Source organism: Balearica regulorum, chromosome 10, assembly GCF_011004875.1.
Source record: "Balearica regulorum gibbericeps isolate bBalReg1 chromosome 10, bBalReg1.pri, whole genome shotgun sequence".
NCBI classification, from domain to species: domain Eukaryota; kingdom Metazoa; phylum Chordata; class Aves; order Gruiformes; family Gruidae; genus Balearica; species Balearica regulorum.
The window spans coordinates 13744447-13768287 of record NC_046193.1 but is presented as its reverse complement, the minus strand read 5'-3'; the positions used below and the strand labels follow the sequence as shown (position 1 = coordinate 13768287).

General features: G+C 43.5%; 1 protein-coding gene across 12 annotated transcripts in view; it reads right to left on the bottom strand.

The window, feature by feature from the left end:
• The window catches only part of SETD5 (SET domain containing 5), a 66121-nt gene that overhangs the window by 38256 nt on the left and 4024 nt on the right, over positions 1 to 23841 (bottom strand). For 7 of the 12 annotated variants that reach the window (XR_012837036.1, XR_012837035.1, XM_075762184.1 and 4 more), the window contains exon 2: positions 1210 to 1384. The exons of 1 other annotated variant lie outside the window; for it this stretch is intronic. Coding sequence is in view for 4 of the 11 variants with exons in the window: in XM_075762180.1 (XP_075618295.1) it covers positions 1210 to 1280 (71 nt within the window). In the remaining 7 variants the exon portion in view is untranslated. Of the gene's footprint in view, positions 1 to 1209; positions 1385 to 1848; positions 1983 to 23841 lie in introns of those variants that run through there. 4 more of the 12 variants (XM_075762176.1, XM_075762177.1, XM_075762181.1 and 1 more) reach the window with 4 other exon arrangements.

Below are 23841 nucleotides of genomic sequence, written 5' to 3'. Positions count from 1 at the left end.
AAAACAACATGTAAAAATATGGGCTTTAGGATTGAATGAAGAATCATGAAGAAGAATGCCTAAAATGGGGCCAGTGCCAAGACAGAGAAAAAAAGCATTAGCAGTCTTGCAGAGAGTGCAACTGTGTAGTCAAACTCTGTGTATAGTCAAATCAGGGCAAGATGGAAGGGAAAAACAATGATTCATACCCCAGCCCAGTGCTCCTACAGCTCAAAATTAATAGAGTCTGGAGCAATATCTGTTCTACATTGATCAATCTGACATGCAGGCATTTGCACAGTAGGTACCTTTAAATAATACATGGGGGGAATCTATCTCCAAAATGCTCTTTGTAAATTTTTGTAAAGAGATGCTACAATCCGTATTTCAAAGAAGGATGCCGGAAAGCAGGAGGTAGAAGCACACAGAAATAACTTGAGCCCTCGCTCTCGTGCCTGACAAAAACATAAAATGATGTCATCTAGGATGAGTACTAACAACGGTTTTAAGAAAAGATCCCAATGCAATATTTTCTGGATTTGAAATGTTCCTGACTCCTACAGAAGAAGGGTCTTTTAAAAGAAATGGTAAGTCCCCTCCTCCAGCAGGCCTCAGAGATAGGACTGCAGTGAGCACGCTGCACAGGGTGCTGTGGTGGAGACCCTCAAGGATTGCCCACTTAGGTATGCTTCTTGGAACCTGCTCGGGGGCAGAAACAACATGAAGATGTCTACACAGGCTGATGCTATCTCACATCTCTGGCCAAGCTCCAAAGGGCTCCAGAAATCTGTCATGTAAGATTGGTACTGAGTCGGAGCTAGCACGCTCTACCAAGAGGGAGGCTCAGCATACTGATCCCTCAGATAGCATAGCTTTTGGAGGAGTTGGCTTGTACCTTGCCAGCATCAAGCATGGATACAGCAAATGCGCAACTGCCTGCACTTGAGTACAGGCTTACTAGCCAAGCTGATATAAAACCCATGGTTGAGTGCCTCATACTATTGGAATTCTCCTTTTCCCCATCTCCTATGTCAAACTTACCCATTTCAATAACACTGCATTTGTTAAACACTCAGAGTCTGTCTCTGTGTTCATCTCTCACACAGCCAGCGGACCAGTACCCCCTTTCTCCCGAGTGGACAAAGCACTGGCACCAATCCTGCAGCCCCACTCCAGGACAGCCCTCTGACACCCTCCCCTCCTCCTCCTCCTCTGTGGGGTAACACTCACTCCGATCCTGCAGCCATGTCGGAGTAGGACGTATCTGGTGTGGTGACTCCCAGAGGGATTGCAATGCTCATGACGCCCGTCGGGGATCACGGAGTCCAGAGGGCAGCGACTGGCCGCTCCGAGGGCGGAGAGGAGCCGCAGAGCCTCGGCCAACACGTCACGGACATGGGGAAACCTACCGGGGTAGAAAGAAAGAATTGCATGTCTGTTACAGGATGAGGTCTCCCTGTATTCCCCCCTAAAGAAGGCTTCCACAGCAAAAGAAAAACAGAAATAGATTTCCATCAGTGACATGCTGCACCATTTTTACTTCATTTTCATATGTGGGGCCAGGGAAGAGGTAGATAGTAGTAGTTTGGTTTGGTTTTGTATTTTTCTTTTTTCTTTACAGTCTTGTTCTGACACACAATGAGCTGCTCTGCCATAAAGCAGATAATGATAGTTCCCCCCCGCCCCCTAAACTTAGGGCTAATTATCAGATAAGCAATCTATTAGCTCCTTCTGCATATAAGCAGCAGCTGTCACCTATCGCCCACATCCCTTCACCAGCATTTCCTAACTCCTTCCCCAAACAAGTTGCATGCAAAGCCCCAATCTGGGAGGACAATGAGACAGAGCCAAGGTGGACTGAGCCGAGACCTTTCGCTCCAGATCAGCTTGTATTTGCATTCACTGGGCACAAGACACAGGCGAGCGTGACCGGCAGAACGGCTATCCCCACGCCACTGACGGCCTCCCCTTGGCAAGTGAGGCCCGTCCTGGATTCTGCACCGATTACTCAGTCCGGCGAGCCCTGACACAGCGGGCCCCGACTTTCCGAAATCCCAGCTGACACCTCCCCGCGGCAGAGCCACGTCAGACGTCTGGGCGCTCGCGCATAGGCCGCTCTGATGAGAAACACGGCGGGGCCATTGGCTCAGCATGGGGAGCCGGGGTGAGTCACGGCGGCATCACGGGGCGCAGCCACCGGCTGTGCCGGGGCTGGGAGGGAAGCCCCCACCCAGACTCCACCTTCCCTGCTGACCACAGCGAGGGAAATAGCTGATAAATGCAAACTTCCAAGGGTCGGATGGCGAATGGAGGTAAAAAGGGATCAGCTCAGTTATGTAAATAACCTCAATAACACAGGCGTTCATAAAGGAGCTATTATTCTATGCAGCTCTAAAGAAAACCCCCACGACACAGACCAAGGCTGCATTTCAGCAATGGTAGCTCCAAAACCAAAGGAAAACGTTGACAATTTAGCCATCCTCTCTGCACATTAAACTTTAAGGACAGCCTTGAATAACTTTCCACAATCTTCCCCCGGCTCCGGCAGCGCAGAGGAGCCAGCCTGCACTCACAGCCGGCCGTCACATGCTCCCCGGCATCTTGGGGGCTCTGCCAGCAAACCCTCCTGGGCTACAGAGGGGCCGGGAGCCAAGTTTTCCTGCGGGTAGTGAATTTCTCACAGGGAACTGCCTTTGGACACCATAGTCGAGCCATTGTTTAACACACAAAAAAGCCCAGAAACACAAAAACACACACTCACTACAAGGGCAAATGAAGGAAGAGCGAGTCAGAAAGTTTAAAATGCCACACGTTATATTGCCTTTTCCTGTCTTAAAAGGCAGGCCACTTCTCTTAGCACAAGGAAATATTTTCCTTCTTCAGTATATATCCCTAAGAGAAATCTTTCTGATAGTATGACAGCATACAGTGAAATACAGAAGTAGCACATAGAGACTTCTAAGTGATCTGTGGCAATTCCCTGTTATGCCTCAAAGCAAGTCTCACGGGGAGGTGGGAGATGAAAAAGAAAACAAGCAGGACTAAGGTCACAAGGAGCTCAAACCCAAGGCAGCCCAAGTGTCCTCAAGAGTGTTTTTTTGAAAAATAAAAACTAAAGGACCTTTAGGAAGTGTCTCATTTGCCCTTTCTCATGCTTGTGACAGAACTGTGATTTCTACGCTGACACCAGATGAGACAAACTGCTGCTAAAATACAGCTAAAAGCTACAGATGTAAATCCCTGCTTCAACTCAGAGTCACATAAAACTCTGGCACAAGGTTAAAAGAAATAGGACAAGTTTCTCAGTGTCTGAAGCACTCTTCCCTTTTAAGGAACATAGAAAACTTCTTCACCCCTCAATTTTTTAATATTTGCTTAGATTCTGCCCCCCCCCTCCATTGATCTCTTGCCTTTGCCATGACCATACCCAGCTGGCAGCAGCCCGAGATTTCATCAGGACAAATTCCAGCCTCCTGCCTGCTCGTGACTCAGCAGAACCAGAGGATTTCAGGTATAGCTTCTGGACTCGAGAGTCACGGGGTATCTGGTCAGTCCTGGGGGAACTGGGACAAGTTTTCAGCCACTTCTCATAGGAAACCCTCTTTTCACCAACGCTGTACAAACACCGGACTGCTTCAGTGCAACTGTAGCTCCCACTTTTGGGAAAGAGATTACAGGAGAAACGTGAAATACCAAACAGAAAGGTCAGACAAGGCAAATTCCAGTTTAGTCGCTTTTGTGTTGACCCATCAATACTTGCCCAACCATCACCCATGCTCAGATTTTGCTGTTTGTTGCTGCTGTTTTATGTGTACTCTCAACTCTGGCAACGTAACATTCAAAATGAATTGCTGAGACCAATCTCAAGTGCTGTCCATGACCACATCACCTTCGGGCTAGATTACAGCCTGGTCTTCACGAAACTTGGCCTGGTTACACCCAAAACATGAGCCTGCACAGAAAATGCTGTGGTTGAGATCAGAACATTCACCCATCGAACTGGCTCATTTCCTGTATATACAATCCCCAAGCTCCTTCCTACATCTTCCCCCTAAAATATACAGCTGCATCAGAGAAAAAAGTCACACCAAATTCTCTCCAGTGCCACTGGAAGAAGTTTTCCTAAAATTCAAAGTCTTAATGAAAATGTGATGAGCTTCAGTCAGCAGCACAAACCTGGTGATATAATTCCTCCTGAAATCAAATGGACACAGGACTTTTGATAGCCTAATAGGTAAATAATACTTAGCTGATTTTGAAAATGCAGTATTTAAAGATTTCCCCCACACACACATTTGGCCCCTACACTTCTTCCTCCTTCACCAGTGATACCAGTATAAAGACATCTGGTCTTCCCCAACATCATCAAAACAGCCCAGGTGAACATCCACCTGCACAGTTACCCCAACACTGGTATCCCCAGTCCTCACTCAGCACAGATCACACACCAAGGGACTGACCCACCTTCAGACCTAAACCGTAAGTGGCTGCCTTAGCTAAAATGTAAATATACGCTATTCAATTACTTCAGGTAACATTCTGTATCGATAGGAAGGACTATAATAAATCTAAACTGGCCAAGTGAAGGTTAGGCAACACCTGCTATAACAGTGAATTTAATTTTCGAAACTGTTTAGGATGCAATAGCCACAGCGCCGCATTGGCTCACTTCCACAACCACTGCCGTCCATATTACAGATAAAGCAGATGCAGAAAATTTACTGTTGGAGACTCTTTTCATTACCTATGGTGTTGAAAGTCAGTATTAACAGGGACAATCAAGCACAGTCAGTCAAACAGCTCGCCAGGGCTTCCTCCTTCAAGATGTGGTTGTTCCTGTTTTCACTAGTGCCCTGGTCTCTGGGCACCCACAGCGTGCAACTCTTTGTGACAGACTGTACAGAAATACTTAAGAGCACTGTGAAAAATTCACCCAGAGACAAAAACCCTGGGCAGAACCTCAGAAACTGCACTTGTTACTTAAATTCAGATGCCCAGCTCTACCAGCACTTGGTGCTGCTCAGGTGGTGTTAAACGATTGGGAGGAGGGGGGAAGGGGGGGGGGGGAAGCACCCCCCTTGCACCCTCCCATGGTCAAGGACTCAAGGGGAAAGCAGTTACCAAGCAGGGGGAGGACAGAGAGACTCAGCCCATTTTTCTGCAGCATCAGTGCCCATCTGTGAGTCTGTGTCTACAGAGGACTTAAATTAACATTGTGCATCCAGTGTCTCATGCACTGCCAAGAATGACAAGAAGGTAATGCCAGTACAAAACACATCGTGGACAAACTGAGAAGGAGCCTTTTCTGATTATATACAACTCCAACACGTGTGCGAGGGAGGAAGGACAGGGAAATCCCCTCTGCCTGCACTGACAATGGCCACTTCTCACTTATCTCTTGTTCACAGATAGTAAAGGACAAACAAGCACTTCCTTGACCACTCCCCACACCTCCAATTATTGTATTCCCCAAACTGGATGCAGACCCAAGACTTTTGACAACTCAGGATTGCTAGCATCCAAATGATAACCGCCGTCCTCCTCTTCGTGCTCAGCAAACAGGCCTGCAGGTCACCTATATAGGACGAGCTCCATATATAACAAGCTGCACATCTTTACACTCCCAAGCCATTACCAGTCACAAATTTAAAGCACATTTTTCTCCTGCATCTCACACTGCCATAGGCCAGAGCTGGTGGTGAACTGAAAATAGCAGCTCTGCCATGCAGCCTTCCTTGGCATCCTCTCCATCAACCTCATCTGGGATAGAGCCAGCAAATTCTGTAAGTTCATACTTACGCTGCCATTTGTATCAGTAGCAAACCTCTCTGCAAGTGGAGCAGTATAAAAAGCTTTAGCAGGCTTATGGATCCTATCCATTAATCTTTTCCCCTGTAAATTTCAGAATAACCAAAAATCTATGAGACATCTAATGTAAACATTAAGCACTTCAGTTACCATACTGAAAGCATCCTGTCTCATCAGCTGGTGCCACCCAAATACACGCGCAGTCCAACCAAGTCTGAGCAAGCACTGCCCGTTCTTTCCAACATACCCATAAACCTCATGTCAAGGGCAGATCCCCACAGGAAGGCAAACACCTTTAGTGCAAACAGAATCAGATCAAGGATTTTTACTTTTAAAACAGCTAGCTTAAAAAAAAAAAAAAAGGATCAAATTCCCAGAATTTCAGACATGCTGTTCTACAAGGACACCAACACAGAAGCAGAGCTGACAAATCCTTAAGTCCATTAGTTCCAACTTATTCTGAAACACACAGAATTCCTAAAAGTACCTGAATTGTGCCGCAATCTACCAATATAAATGCTTAGCTCTGCTCTGAAAACAAGGTGGTTTCACTAAGCAGCAAGGAAACAACTGTGCCAGTTTTAAAAAATGAAATATTGACATAAGTATTTACTGTTATCATTAGTACCATTGTCAGTCAGCTAGCAGATGATATAAGCCTGACAGCAATCCATCCATCCATTGGGGCCTGGGAGAACTCTGTCCTAGTCTACAACAGAAAGTATCAAAATAACAGGCAACACAAGTACTCATTACTAGCTATGTATGCATACTGTGATAGCCAAATTGCTGACAAATATAGTGCAATGGTTAAAGATTTATCTGTCTTAGAGTTTTCTCAAGACTCTCTCCTGTTTTATACATAAGCAACTATGTGCAAAAAGAAATGCCTGTATGTATGCATTTAGTTCAGAGTTCATCTTGCTCTCTGGGATCTGGAGAACCATGATAAAGCACCGACAAGTTCTCAGAACAAGAATAACAGCATTTTAAAAAATTGTTAAGTGTGTAAAAATGCAGCAACTCAGCGAGACCTGATCCTGCTCACCATGCTGCACAAGACCTGGAGTCAGGGATCAGAGAAAGGCGAGACTGCTGCTTTTAGGACACAGGTAATTTCAAAAAGCTTTTGGTATCCATGGGCCTATGCCATCAGTCAAGTTGTTCCATACAAGATGTGAAATCACACGAACAATTCCCATTATTCTTAAAGTACTTTATGGAAGTACTAAAAACTACCTCAACACATGTCTATGAATACACCTACCTAGCTAAAGTCAGGGTGATAAATCAGTTCAGTGAAGACTATTTAAGCCACGTTTAAAACTGAGCTACGAGCATGTTAAAGTGATTTTGATTAAAATCACCTGGAACCTAAAAAAAAAGCTTTCAATTAAATTTACTTAAACCAGGTTTAAGCTATTTTAAGGCAATTTTTATCATGTCCGTCCATGGGATTCCATCATTTTATCTGACGAAGACAACATTAATTTCAGTTAAAGTCCTCTGCAAACTACACCCTAAGGGACTACAAACGATGACAGTGAGCAACTGAAAGAAATTAAACCATCAAGCAGAAAAATTACGAAATGCATAGTCAAGTATTCTCAGCAACTGACCCAACACTGCAGAGATTACTCAGGAAAAGAAAAAGAATGACCTCAAAACTTTGCTGCTGCTTTGGCAGTCAAGAAGTTATGTAAAACTTTTTTGTTTTGCACACCCCCCCCCAAAAAAAAATCTCCTGTGTTTTTCTTTTGGATCTCTAAGGATTTCAGGTATTATGCTAAGAAATAAAAGAAAAATTTAATAAGATATAAAGGAAGGGCAGATAAGACTTTGCTTCCAGAATACCTTCTACTGGACAATTCAACTGCGTTCCTTACAGTCCAATACACGCCAGAGATGGAGACGTCAGACAAGGGTTTGTTTGGATTTTCTTAAAACATCAAATTTGCATCACGGAACCTTACTGGAAAGTTTAATTTGTATTGATTTGAAATTGGTTCAAAAGTCATACACAAGGATAATTTCATAAACAAATACATGCCAAATTAGAAAGGGGAAGCAAATTACAGAGTAGCAGTGATCCATGATGACCAAATTATTCTCAGGTATGTTGACAGAGAGAGGTGGCATGCAGACACCAGGAAACCTTGCCTGCATCCCACGCTGACGAGAAGGGACCTAGCTGCACTTGCGTGGTCTGCACAGAGCCTGCTGAGCAGGACAGTGATAGAGATTTTATTTTAAAGGAATAACAACCTCAACCTAAAGGGAAAAGGACTATCCCAACCAAGAACTTCATATCAAAGTCCTAACTTTAAGAGCCAGAAACAAAGGATGTCTTCAAGAAAACGTCACAAAACAATACTTTCAAAGTCCAGCAACCTATATCAAACAGTAACGCCTTAAAAATGTTATTCATCAAAATAAAACTTAAAGAATAATGGTAATCGTGGAGAAATTCAGAAAAATCCCATAGACTCAGAAAGAATAGTTCTCGGCCCCTTTCTGTGCTAAAAATATTATTTTACATTGCCTCTATCTCACAGCATAACAAGTCATTGAAGATGATAAATTCTTCAAATACTGAAGGCACTTAAAATTATATTTTCACAAATGAAAGGAAGGTGACACCCTGAAAACACTTTTATTTTTGCAAATATTGTTTTCTATTATTTCCTGAAAGATGTACAGCAATACAAGAGAAAAAAATATGATTTATTATACATGAGACCCCACAGAAACGATGATACAAAAATTACCAAAATAAATGAAACAGGAAAGAGTTCTACAGTTCTACAAACTTTTGATTTGGGACAGTTGCAGGGGAAAAAACAGTCTACAGCAAGAGGAACAACACATCCTAATTGCTGTCCTGGTTCTATACTCCAAGATAGTTGCTCTCTTTTCCCACGGGTTCAAGGAGAAACAGTCAAATGTCTGTATGTCACAAAAAAAAAAAAAAAAAAAAAGAAAATGCAAACAAAAGGTTCAGAACTGATATTTTGAGATTAAGGGCTTGACAGCTAACCTCCAGTGAATCCAGCTGTGGCAGTTGATGTTACTGCTGCGACTGTCCCCTCTAAGCCTTTGCCAAAACAGCTGGCAGGAAGGAAACGTTGCCATGTCTCATCAAGTGCAGCTGGTGCCAAGAAGACTGGACTAAAAGCAGAAGCAGGTAAAATACATATTCCCTTTTAGATACTGTTATTGGGGCAATAAATCTCTGCAATGGGGCAGACAATTGGGAACAGTAATACTGGAAAGCACCGCTGCTCAGTCAGCCACATCTTGTCTATATAAATCCTACATTTTCAGATTTAAGAGGCCTCCCTACACCAGAAAATGGCTACAGTTAAAACAAGACTCAAGATTAATTTAATGTAAATATGTAAATGTAAATGACACTGGTTCAATCCTAGCAGACCCAAGTGTTTCTTTGTTCTAGATTTTGTTGCTTGTGAATGTAATAGTATTCACATGAATGGTTGTACCTGTGTAACTATCAAACTTTCCTAAGTAGATAAACCCCCAATTAAAAAGGCTGTCAGACAACACACACTCCACCTCCCCCAAAAAAGAAACCTCACCACCTCTAGACCTTGAAACTGTGTTTTGAAGGGATTTCAGAGAAAAGCCTATACCACATGCAAGGTCAGAGGGAAACAGCAATAAAGGGCAATAACTAGGATCAAATCCAAACCCAGAGAATTACAGTTCCCATGAGAATCCGGACAGTCCAGAGTCACGGGAAGTTGCTGAATATAGAAGGGGAATCAGCAGAATTTACTGGCACGGAGCAGCGTCCCGAAGTTGCAACCAGTGGAAGGCTAACCACAAACAAGTTGCCAGGAGTAGGATTGCAACCTCCAGTCCTACAATTGGAAAAAAGATTTCTCCGTAATCCCACTAAATACTCTCTGCCTCGCAGGTCTGGCTGTACGTCCTTTATACATCTATTTAAGGCCCCCACGTGATGAAGGCTGCCTGCCTGGCCACTCCCAGCCAGGGCAAACAAGCCAGCTCCAGAGGAGACTCCAGCAGCGGCTTCCAAGGCAGACATTGCATCAGCCAGGTGTGCAGGAAGCGACGGAGATAAAGCAGCTGTTGTCAAAGGGGCTCTCGGACGGAGGCCGCTTCAGGAATTCCATGGAAAGGACGACAGGAAGGAGAGAGATGCTCCACACACAGAACAAGCTTCATCGGCTTCAGAAAGCCTTTGTGCTGGGGCTCCGGACCTGGCTTTTCTCCCAGAGATGATGCAACACTGAGGAACAAGGTCTGTGCCAGAGAAAACTATTCACAGGCTATGCAGATGGCAACACAGCCAAAGAATCTCAGATCAAAACACGCCGGAGCCCATCCAGGCCCGGCGAGCCTCCCCAGGCCTCTCTTCATGCCCCCCCAGGATCCTCCATTTCACTTTGTCACCTCACTCCTAGCATGGCCACGGCTTCAGGCGGAACGAAGGACCTTACAATAGCGAAAAAGAAGTAAAAAGGGGTTTTAAAGTGCTGCAAAAAACCCCCAGCTCGTCCTCTGATCTGTTGGAGGGAAGAGATGGGGGAAGAGACTGAGCTCAAAGCCTCAAATCTCCCAGCCGGGGATCCTCCCATCACCGCAGCTTTGCCAGCGCACGCCTGAGCTCCCCAAACACGTACAGCAGCTCTCCGCTCACCGGCAGCCTCAGCCCTGCTCTCACACACCAGGAAATCACACAGGGACAGCCCAGGCAGCCATGGCAACATCACACTGTGGCAATTACGGAGCCGTGGCTCCTAAGCCAAGGTTCAGCCTTGCTTGCCATTACAGGGCTTGTTTTGACCCTTCCCCCCTGGCTCAAACCATCGCCACCGCGTGCCTTCCTGGCTCTGGCCTGGCCTCTGTGGTTTGCGACCGGCGAGTTTTGCAGCCTTGCACCTGGGCTCGAGATCATGCAAATACATTTTCCTCCGCGTTATAAGGAAGTTACTCTCCAAGCTTACGTAATGCTCATGTGTCGCGTCCCAACAAACACCGGTTTGTCCAACGCACCTCAAGTGGGAAACCCGGCTATGAAAACACCTGCAACCGGCACCGCACACAGCGAGACACTCAGATACATTTACTAATTGAGCTATGTAATCACTCAGAAGCATTAAAATCCAGTGAATTTTACACAGTTAATAAGGATTTCAGCAATCTTCCAGCGTTGTGGCAGGTTTCAAAGCTCAGCCTGCTGCACTGCCCCACCACATCCCCTGCCCAGGGATGTCTTTGTAGGGAACACCACCGACTGTGCCAGTGGCACTCTTGGTCATTTAAGATGGTTCTGGGACCCCTAGAAAATTCACACATTTCCTGCAGATCGACTTTTCCCAGCATAAAACCAGTTAGAGAACAGAGTCAGCAGGACAGTGGTGGAGAGCAATCACAAAAGCCCAAAGGCAGATCAGCCAAAAAGTCTTATTTCCCCTTCTGGGGGGCTTCTACTCGCTTGCTGATGCTGAATTACGTTCAAGAGATGTTCTTTACGGTGGTTCACTTTTCTAGCTCCCTTGCACCTCATGTTATATTGTATTTCGGCACTAGCAAGATACATGCTGATCCCAAAACGCAAGTACTACCAACATGGCAGCACAACATGCCCCAGCTCTGCACATTGGATCCTCCGTGCACGATGGATGTCCACCCAATTACAACCTTACAGTAGTCAGATTTACAGAACAAGCCACCAGCAAACATCATCTTGGATCATCAAGCTTTAAGGAATATAAGTTTTGATAAGTTATCTAGTTTTTGGTAAAACAAGATAATCAAAGACTTGCTCTCAAAACCACTGAGAAGGAGGTCTGACACTTATTCAGGAAGCTCCCAAATACCTGCTTCGTAACTGCTGGCAAGAAATGCAAAGCTCAGCGGTACAGACAGCGCTGAGAGCCACGGTCACTTTTTTTGACTAGCCCATTTTTTCTTAACAAGATGAAAGGCAGATAATCCAGTTGAACATATTTTCAAAGTAAATGCAGATGACCAGAAATCAGCAGTCACAAACTTGCAAACAGTGACTGAATAAAGACAGAAGTCACTTAAACCAAATTTATTTCTGGTGACTTGCAAATAAATCAGTAATTTCTTCCTTTGAGAAGAGCTTCTCTATGAGCACACAACAGTGGAACCAACCACCTTAACTGCATGTGGGTGGTAACGCAGGAGTACTGACATCAAACAGTTGGCCAAGAGTGCTCACACTAAAGTGATGCTGAGCAAGTGATTCTGTAACACATCAATAACGCAATGCTATCTGCTACCACAACCGCTGCGTTTTTTGAATGATGAATTATGAGCAGAGTAATATATTGAGGACATTTTCATGATTATCACAAATGCAACTAAGCACAGGTATGTACAACCACACAATAAAACTAAGAGGTTGAAACACGAGAGTTGCTCACGCTGAAGAGGCTGCCAGGTCATCTCTATCAGCCTCTTGATGCTGAGAGGGAAGGGAAGGGGGAGATTTCTTTACTGCTAAGCCCTCACAACCTCTTTTTTGTGTAGCACTTTCTGCCTGTCACTGCTGCAGGTTAAGACAGACTGGGCTGTCTGGACACGGTGAGTAGCAGGGACCGCTGCAGTAGATCTTGAAGCTGAAGGCCTTTGCTTTACACTGCGTAGTGCCCCAACACGTTCCTGCAGTTTGCTATCCCTTTAGCCCTTAAGCAAGAAAACTTGCAGTTGCCAGACAATCTCTTTCCCACCTCAGAAATAGCTCGATTTATGTGACAAATTGATAGGCTCAATGTTCAAAAAGCTACAGAGTTTTGAGCTGCTTCTTCCCTAGGACACAAAAGTGGTTCCTTAGTGCACAGGCGCAGAGATGAGAGCGATGGGGCTCCTCCCTGGCCGGACCTGGAGGAGGAGAGGAGAGGCAGGAATGCAGCCGTGCAGAAGAGGCAAGAGCAGCCCAGGTAGCTCCACGTCCTCCTCTGCGCAGGTGAGGATGAGCGTGCACGCAGGCAGGGCCGACCGGAGCTCCACCTGCACAAAGCAGCAGATTTTGAGAGCTACCAGAAGGGAATTTAAGAGTTCTGCGTGTCTGCAAAGGCATCTGGAACAAGGTAATCTATGGAAATATAGAAACTCGGCAGCCATCGAGGGAGTGGTGGAACGGACAAATGCAAATAAAAAGTAGAAGTGCAATCTGGAGCCATTACCAAACTGAGTCACTCAATTCCCCAGGTGAATTTACAAGGTGAAGGAGGAGCAGAATCGTTGAAGTACTCTCATTTGGATGGCACGAAAACCAGCAAACAAGTGCCATTAGAATACTGCCTCTGAGCAATTATTTAGTATTGTTTCAAACACAAGTAAACTTTCCGACTAAGTCCAGTTAACTTGAGAGACAGAGAACATCCTACATTAATTTAAGAATGAAACCTACCAGGAGAGTTTGTGCTTACTTTGCCTCTCAGAGGAACTAAAATCATATTGCCATTGTGCAATTTTTTTAATACTGTTTCTAAAAAAGGATGAAAAAGATTTACAGACTTCTGCTGCGGTCAACTGGAATTCAGAAATGCTCATCTGAATACAGGGAGTGTACACAGTTACATCAGGGCTTCTCTGTAGAGGCTTTCAGAAAGCCTTAACCATATCTTAAACATCTGAAAAAACGCAGTATGGGAAAGAACTGAGTTCCAATGATGCAAGCCACAAAGCATTAAATTTCAGAGTTCCCTTCACATCTAATGTGTCTTATGCAAGGCAGTACTCTAGCACCAGGTTAACTATTTCTACTCTAAATTCAGCTTAAGTTCGTGATCGTGGTTGTGAGCGCAAGTGCACGTATCTGAACTTGCACCAACTGATTACGGTACGAAACCTTTAAAGATTCTTAAACTCCAGTGTCAGGAAAGGAGTATTATCATCATTAAAAAAAACCCCAAAACCCAAACAAACTCCATAAAAACCCACCACCACAATATATTTTCTCCAGAAAGAAATTAGTTGGGTCTACTTTAAAAAGCTAAGATGAACGTTTGCTCCTTTTCCCTTCCCTGTAAACTGTTCCAATGTTTAATTATTATCATTGCTAAGAAACTGTACTTCAAGATTGAATTTGTCTAACCTCAGCTGATATTGCTATGCCTTTGTCAGCAAATCTCACAAGTCCTTTTAGAGAAAGATGAAGTCCTCTCTCAATTGTCTTTTCAATAAGCTGAGTAAGTTGAGCTCCTTTAAGCCTCACATCATGAGGCTTATTTTCCAGTCCCTGGATCATTTCTGCAGCTGTCCTTTGAATTCTCTCCAAATACACTGGCATTCTTCTTGAAGCATGGAAACCAAAATTCAATTCCAGTATCAGTCTCAATGTTGCTGTGTTTATAAGATTACTTATTTTTGCTTCACATTCCTTTCCCCGAGTTCTTTTTTCTTTTTCTTTTTTCTCCTCAATATGCCCCACAATCACACTAATCCTTTTAAATAAAATACTGGCTCAAGTACCACGTAGAGGCAACTTACAGCCCTTTGAGCTACGGCTTTCCAAAATAGTGTTTCACGACATATAGGTGGGTTTGCAGTTTTGCTAACAAATGCATCACCTCGCAACTGGATGGTTTCATATCTTTTGTGAAACGTGGCAAAACAATTCATAGCCCCCTAAACATACTTTATTATCCCACTAGTGTCTCTCTGACAGAAGCTTTATTAAATATTTTATGCTATCCAGATAAAAAGATTCTGAAGAAGAATAAATTAAAAGCTGATTTCATCTCACAACCTTCTAAAAAGCTAGGTGTGTCCTTTCCAAGTTACAATCCCAGGCATTTTAGATCTCCACTGTTAACGCAATTTCTCCAGCACAATCATTTCTAGTGTCAGAGTCCCCTGTCTTCTTCCTCCTAACTCTTGCCCTCCCCACCCAAAACAGATATGTCCCACACTCCTCCGACACCCAATCCAACTTCCATAGAACCACAAAATAATCCAGGTTGGAAGGGACTACGGGAGGTTAACTGACTGAAACCCCCTCCTCTCCCTAAAGCAGGGCCAACTTGGATCAGGTTGCTCATGGCATTGCTCATTTCTTCTCCAGGGCCACTAAGTGTTTGCGTAACTATGCATTTTAAGGCCAAAAATAACCTTCTGATGATCTGACTTTCCACCTAACAAAGCCTGGAAAATCTCACCTAGTCATTTCTACATTTGGCACCGCAACTTACAAACGAGCTAGACCGTGTTTGTCAAGCACGGCCTAAAAAACAGCATATGGATTTACCACAATTCTTTGGGGAAAATCTGAAATCTTGCAGCAGAAGGCAGCCTAGGGGTCCCCAGGCAGCATCAACCTAAGCTATTAAGTCTTCACAGTAAGCACAGTACATTTGTAGTTCATGTGAAAAAAGTGTAAAACTTTTTTTTTTAAACTAAAACTACATCAAACACTTTCTCAGAAGCCTCTGAAGAATGCTTCAAACTACCCAAGTGAAGCTGCAGCTCTAACTATCCCTCCAAAAACGACTGTTCTTCCACTCCATACATAGGTGACTTAAGATGTCAGCTTCCCCACAGTTGCATGAAACATATATCAGCGGCAAATGTATTGATATAATTTTAAGTATTACTTTCCATGTCCACAGTGGTAAGATTTATCTGCACCTTCATTTATCAATATGTTTATTTAACAACACGCTCACAGGATCTGTTTCCTTGACTACCCAGGTAAGGACGTCCATCATCCCTTAACTAGCACAGAGTATCTCTCAACTCACACAGGCCAGTTCCTACAAACCTTACCAGTTCTCGCTTCAGTCACTAACAAGAATCTCTCCCACCCCTCCAAAACACCCATAATTATATCAACAAAGGATTAATGTGGACATATATTATCCATACAAAAGCATGCGATAACAGTCAAGTTATTCCCCTTTCCTTAAAGAATAGGTATGTGAAATCAAAGTGACTGAGAGCAGAGCTGTATTAAATGTAAGAGCATGAACTACTACACTGAAATTAGAGATGTTAGCCAAGATCCGGTGATCCTCTCACTTTACATTCTTCCCTAAGCATCAATTTTTGGCCCTGTCAGAGATGAATAAAACCTTCAGTCTGACTTGGGAGAGTCACTCTTGTTCTCACATTACGTTCTCTGCTCTCCTGTCTGGGATTATCAGTGCTGCATTCCCTGCCAACAGCAAGAAACCTCTTTAAACCTGGAAAAATTGTGGAACAGAATAAATACAAAAAAAATCCTATCGCATGAGTAAATGAGGCTTGACAGTATGATGGATGCTGCAGGTTCACAAGTATGAAGGCACTCCTAAGAAGATGGCTTGTGCCTGTTACAGCTTCACATAAGCATAAAAGACGCTGGTTTGCCGCATTCAGGAGGGAGATGCTCAACTATTTAGATTGGACGCATTTTATGTAAGACTGAAGATGACTAAGTCACAGCTGGACAGATTATGTTCTAGAAGAAGGCTGCACGCTCCTCCCTGTACCTTCAACACCATCCTCATCTGCATCTTTTCTCCTTTCCCTTTCAAACACAAGATGCTGAATTCTCCCAAGGAAAAAAATAGCCAGAGAATATTCAGGGCAACGTGCTTTAACCGAGAGGAATTTCACATGCACCAGTCATCGTAGGGCTAATTTGATTTTGTCATTATGGAAAAACTGAGAACTATCAAGACCTCAGCTGGGTAGCAGTTGGATAGGAGAATGATCTCAACACAGGAGGAAAACAGCACAGACAGGAATTATCTTCCTGAATAATGCAGATAGACTTTGTGTGCACTAAGCATCCAAACAGTTTGCCAAGATACTCTGAAGGCCCCTTCACATAGTTTATCAGTCCTGATGGCTACAAATGAGTAGCAGCATTGTTCTTAGCCCAAACTATCTTGCAGCATTACAATGCTTGTGAAAACAAGGAAAAATATCCTGGTTCATACTACCACACTTCCCCATCAACAGCTCCTACAGGAGATTTTTTTCACCTGTATCCACTACATAGTGTAGTCCCCACCACACCTATTAATATCAGTATTAAAACCACCGATTGCTTTACTGAAAGGAACCAAAGGTATATACAGAAGCAACACAGCAGTACAGAACATGGACACGTGGGCAAAGGCAAAGACTGGCATGGGTGAGACAGCCACCTAAAAAAAGTCCAAGATAAGCAATTTGCACCACTAGACTAGGAGTCAAAAAAATCCATGTTTTACCTCCACATTGCCTATAAGATGTCCTATGCAAGCCAACTTCTTTTTTGTAACTTAATTTTCCTATCAGTAAAATCAGAATACTACTTCTGAGATGTCACAAACAGTGTTTCAAGCCATGCACGTGAAAGTTAGAGCTAAATCAACAGATTTGGTTAAAACACGACTGGGGACAAACTGCCCTGGCAGAATTGCATCCTGAACTTTTGGGTGGAAAAAACCACCTGAAAAAAAATTAAATCACTGTGGCCATTTCACTTGTGTCATTCACGGTCGGTACAGGGTAAGGACCCATGCATGCATCCCGGGTGAGAAGCAGCAGCCTCCCAAAAAGCAGGGATGATCAGTTTAACTGGAGAGATTTTAACCTAAGCTAAATTACATCTTCTCAATACTAACAGAACTCCATAGCAAGTCCCATTGTTCAAGATGAATTTTTACATTTAAAACCCACATACCATTTCAGTAACAACCATCTTTCTTAATAACTTAGGTAATTTTGTTTTACAAAACGCTGAAAACTTTCCATCATTTTTCAAATATGTGTCAAGGCCATTTATTTCCTCCCTCACAACCTTCTCTTCACGTAAAACTGAAAATATCAGAATTCCTTGCAAATGTTACCCCAACACAGTGACTCTCATGGGAACAGCCTACTTCACTATTGCTCAGAAAAAGGAGTGATGCCTTAAACTCTGACACTGGAAGAGCAACAGAAAGCTACAAATTTTGCTTACAAGAACAGCCTGCTCCTAAATCACCACCATCCTTCTCTGCTGTGTGATACAGTTTTAAAAAAACAGGACAAATTTTCAGTAAAAGGATTTTTGCCACAAGGATCCTGGTTACGTTTTCATGCAGTTCTGCAAAAATCAGAGAAGTTACATCAATGTTTGGCTGTGCCATTTCATTCTCCCTGCTCCTTCAAGGCGCTCTCCTCCACGCGCGATTCAATGCATCTCTGCTGACCATTTTCAAGCTGACAGTCCCAAGCTGTGCCCAAGAAAGGCCTAACTAATGACTGCAGGTTTAGTCTCACTTTTAGAATATGCTAGTGCCTTATTCTTTATTAATTTATTAGTTCTATCTGCATATGTAAGGCTTAGAAATACAGGATCAAGACACAGGAACTGTGACACATTAATTTCACTCCTACATTCTCTGGCAGCTTGTGGGGAAAGTCTTTTCCCAGTTTGTGAATTTTTCACCTTCTTACAAATTCTGTATCTGAATTTTTCCTAAAGGACACTCTGAACCCACAATGGCCGAAGAGAATCCACCAAACAGTGGACTTGTGCCGCCACGTGCAAGCACTTCTGCGCTCGGCTTCTTGAATTTCTCTGACTAACCCATGCCGTGCTCCAAGAATTTCAGGAAAGGTAACGAGCACTGCTCTTCTAGCAGCACTAATGGTGATTTCCATGATTTCCATAGGTGTGTAAAGGATGCCGTCAGCTTGGGACTTCGGCTTCCAAGTGCCTCCTACCCCAGGCAGAGCACCCAAGAACAGCCTCTCCAAACAGGACCGTCAGGGACAGCATTAAAGTATTTCCTTTATATATCTCACAAGTTGTAGTTTTAACCTCTGCAGAAATCTTCCTACTGACGAGACACTTATCTAAAGAGACAGGTTTGGGATGGCATACCTCAAAATAGAGCATCTATTACTTAGTAAAACTTTCCACCTTCTGCCCAGCCACTGTCAGATAAAGGACACGTCCCGACCCTGGATGCTTCTCAGGGGGCACTGGCAGGGAGCAGACGCAACCGTTCAGATGAAGTAGGTAGGATCTCTACCTACATATGTAGGCTCACCCTACAGCTCACCTAGGTATTCAGCTACCACACTGCAAAGGCAGAACAACTGCTATTGGCTGCAAAGCATAAGACAGCAAATATAATCTGCTTAGTTCCCTTACTGCAAAGTGATTGATTTGGGGCTATTTGCAAAGGTTTCATTAAACAAAAGATTACCCTTGCAACAGATGAGATTTCAGAGACATACTGCTCACGGCCAACATAACTTTTTTGCACAGCAGTATGCATTTGGAGATGTCATGACATGCTAACATTTAAATAACTTTATTCAAACACAAATAGCCAAAATGCTGCCTCAAGTTTTACTAGACCAAATAGTCTCACTGGGTATGAAACCAAAAGCTTCAGCTCGCAGTGAGCAGACAGAGCAGCACACAGTGGGATCTGCAATATGCAGACAACTGCTCTACTTCAAATATATGCTGCTATAACTAAGTATTCCATATTAAAGAAATAGGATTCATATTTCTGCTGCAACTGGCCTTGGCTGAATTACATTTTTGCGTTGTTCCAGTTGCACTCATGTCTCTATATATTTTCAGCAAAGTTATACGGAAGCCATGCCATGATTTTTTTACTACTGCATTTTTTTATACTTTTGATTGACAATGTATCTTCAGTAATTCATAATTTTCTGCATGCCTCGATATCTCACAAGTCATAGTGACTGGCAAGTAAATGCAAAATAAAGACTTTCTAATTGCCACGTAAAAAAAAAAAGGATAGGGAACATTGTGTGGTATATTTACTTACACAGATTTGTAATATTTGTATACTAATTAACATTTTGCCATCTTCCAAAATGAGACATCACTCCAGCTTTCTGCTGTATTTATTTTCTGCAGAAGTATACCTACAAGAATTTGCAATTTTTAAACAGTTAAGCACCGTACTTAGGCTGTAACACTATTCCACCATCACAGATCAAGCCTACTTTAAAGCTCATGTCTGACCAGCTTCCCAAGCCAACGAGAGCAGACGAAGGAAAGACTACACTGCCAATTTTCAAGTGTGGAACTAAAGGTTTGTCTGAAGAAAGCACTCCATGCACAGTGACCAAGGGCACAAACCGGCAGTATTTCACAGATTGCTCACCACGCAGTGGATGGTAGCTCACTTTCCTTTAAAAGGAGTGTGAAGTTACAGGGGACAGCCTGAGCTGGCCGCGCTGTGTGCTGCCACCGAAAGGCGGAGACCCTGCTCCCCCTCTCCGGTCCCCACCACATCCTCTGCACTTCCACCCATATGCTCTCCCCTATTTATTTTGTGAGGGTTCTGGATGCTTGTCAAATCTCTTGGTGAGCCAATTCAGTTCACTATCTTGGGGCGGGGGGGGGGAATCCAGCAAAAGCCAAAACATAAAATAACCCCAACATAGCTTTCTGCTGGGTTAGCAAGCTGAAGTAGCTCAGAAAAGGGATCCAGCAAGAACCAGAGCTGGCAAACAGAAAAGGCAGAAGTCCCCTTGGGTGGGAGAGGAAGGGGGAGCAAAACTTCCCCCATTCAGCAGCAGGGCTGTTGGATGTACTCAGCTGTCTCGTGTAACTTCACCCGGAGTAACCTCACTCACAGGGTGCAGTTCTGCAATAGTTTCAAGCTGACTTCAGCTGGCACAGCTTCAGTGCAACCTCCCCATCCTTTTCTGCACTGGTGCTAACCTGACCCCACAGCCGAGCAGTTCAGGCAGAAGCCAGCAGAAAACTCTTACTTCCAAAAATGAAATGCACTTGTTTTCGTCATGGTAGCCTTCCTGAATAGTTCACTATTGGGACAGGCATGGGCCAGAACAGAGGCAAAAGTGATGGTGGGAAGGAGAGTGGACTGTGGGAGCAGCATGTCAGGTCACCCTGAATTGCCATGGAACCGTATCACTAGTGTGCACCAAAATACTACACAGTCATGCAAAGAATATACAGTGCATCACAAACACCCATTCCAGTCTTAACACACAAATCTCCATATACAAGCAAACCCTGAGGTGGATATTAGAAGAACTGCACAACAAAGTGAGTTTGTGGCAAGCTTAGAACCTGACTTTCACCCTACAAGTATCCTTGTTCCCTATTAACCTCCAGGCCATCTTGAGCCCCAACATCCTTGAATTTCATGAAACTGCAAGAGAGCTTTCAGTCAGAAAGCCAGTCCCCTCTCCACTCAACCAGAGCCTACTTAACTTGATCAAGCAGTTGTCTTTTTTTCAAAGGTTCACTTTAGCTGTATTTATACAGGAAGCTTCCAGATCTTTGCTGTGGCAAAAGTTAATCTACAGCCACATTACTGAAAGCATTCTTGCAGCATGATTATAAGTTATTCCAACCTAATACCACCAAAACACAGGAAATAATTTGGTTTACTGTCTTTAGTTAAAGGCCACATGAATGCAAAAGGCTCACATATTCTTCCAAGTACCTATAAATTGATATTGCAACTCAGGTTGAGACACGCTAACTATTTTAAGGGCTCCACATTGAACCCCCAGGGCACTTTAGTTTCCTAAATCACTGGTTCTCAAACTTTTCCCAGTGTATTCCTTCCTGCCTACAAGCAAGGATACATTCTCACCTCCTCACTCTCTCCCATAAAAACATTTGATAATTGCTCCTTGGGAGCAGCTTCCACGCTGGCATCCTGAAGGGATATCAGTCCTACAGAGCCACCGAGAGCATTGCCAGAAAGGTCTAATTTGGGCAGAGGCACAGCTGGGAAATAGGGCCACACTGAAAAATACTCGTCTGCTCCCATTCTCTGCACTACCTGGAGCTGCGATGAGAAGTCTGAGCCTTCCCGGTCCCATCCTCCTACCAGCTATCACCTCTGCAGCTCCCATATTCTGCTGCCAGAAGCAGGCTGCGTCTTTACCTCCTCCAGTCTGAGCAATGCTGTCTTACACGGGCTTCCTTATCCAAGTACTTCCATGCACCACAACCCCCAGAAATCTTCTAGCCACTTATTTTCATAATTCAAAGTCTATGCAAAACCAAGAGACTGCATTATCTGACATCAACAAACTCCAAGCTGCATCCTGACTTTTTTTTTTTTTCCTCTTTAACTGAATCATCAGCAGCAGGCATGTTCTGTTAAAAACTTTGATGGTGAGGTCTCACACTCCTTCCCTATCAATGCCTTGCATTTCAAACTGCTCATTTCAAAGTCAAGAGGATTCCCTCAGTATCAGAACTTCAAACTGTTTTCTGGGCTGCTGGCACAGTCACTGAAAAAGTTTTGTCCTGTAAATCAACAAGGCTGCAGAAGAATGAGCTCCTGGTATGAGCTCCATGAGGACAACAGGAATAAGCCTGAGTCACTAAATGAGCAGCTACCAAATCTAGACAATATCTTCTTGTCAATGTGTATGATTGCAATTGTAATCATGCTCTAAATATGAACACATCAAAAGCACCGTGACCTTTCTACTCTGAAATTACTTTGAAATATTTTCGGGCTTAAGCATTTTGGTTTTAAAACTAACTCACATTCATTCTCTCTCAAAAGGCTGTTTGTAAGTGGAAAAAAAACCCAACTAAGCTCGTTTAGAATGGGATGAATAAGCAAAAAAAAGTTTGTTGCCTTGAAAACTGCATAGATCTGACTGCTTGGGATACCTCCCCTTTGCTAAACTTAGCCCTTCCGTGACCCTCAGGGAGGAATGCAAGACCTGTCTACGTTATCAAGTTTATAAGGATTAAACTTTAGCATAAACAACAGATCACTTCTAAACTTCACTCTAAACGCCAAATTCCTGACTATTTCTCAATGCCACTCTTCTATGTTCCTCCCTCTTCATTCCCCCTTTTTTCCTTCATGTTTGGTGAATGTGGGACTATTAGATTCCTGACCACAAAAGAAATTACTTCTCCTGCCCACTAAAAGCTTGCTGCTCAAACTGCTGACAAGTCCTCCCACATTTTTCCACCTTGAAGTCTGAGCACATTAGTACACTTTTCTGAGTATTTCCCATATTGCTCATTAAAATAATTGGGGTTTGTGTGTGTTTGGTAGGAGGAAAACAGAACTCACCAAGACAGCTTTTCTTTCTCAAATTTATTATTTAAAAATATAATTTGTTTGTTCTACTGTTTAAGCATTTAAATTAGATTTAAGGATCAGAAAGTTGCAGATTTACAATTTAAACAATATTGACGCTCCTATAGGGCTTCTGGCAACAAAATCTAGCGTTAGGGCTATTATTCACTGCAGATTTCTTCTTTTGGGCTACAGCTTTTCAAGTTCAGACCCATCAGTTGAAGTGAGGGAAAAATCCCTTTAGCTATTTTTGTTACAGGAAAATAATACTTCACCACTAGCTTGGGTGGGAGGGGAAGAGGGACAATGAACAAGAATCTCCTGATATGTCACGTAGATCATCCTCCAAGACAAAGAGCATCTTTACTAATTATAGGGAAAAAAAATTTAAACTAGGAGCAGTTGAAGAACTGTTTCTCAGCGTGCTCAGTGGGCATTAGCTGTGACTTCAGCAGCTTAGCGAGTCCCACCCCTGCGTGAGCTCAGCGGGGAGGCCAGGAGCACTGCACATTCTCCCTGCTCAGCAGGGACGGGGGCCGCCGCTTGGCTGATTTGCTACAGGAATACTGGAAAATTGCCACCAAAATAGCAAATCCTATGAAAAAAACCCCAACAAAATCTAAATCCAACAAAACCCCAAGAAGCTCCCTGCAACTTCAGTAAGAAATTAAGAGAAAGGGGAAAAAACTCCCTCAGCTGCCGCAGTCCCAAGATGTTGAACTCTTGCTGCATGACAGTCTGGGGCTTTTTCCATGATTGAAATAAGCAAAAGCTTTAGGCTAAGACAGATTTATACAAAACTGTCTCTAACAATATAAGTGCAAACTTACTGTGCACTAACTCTTGCCACAAGTTGGTCATGGAAGCCAAAGACTGGCTATAGAATCTGTAGCAGCTTTAACATTTTTTCCTTAACTTGGAAGAGAAAAAACTAAATAGACAAGTAAAATGCAGCAAAGTCTTTATTTTGAAATCAAATAGCAGCTTAAGTTTCATA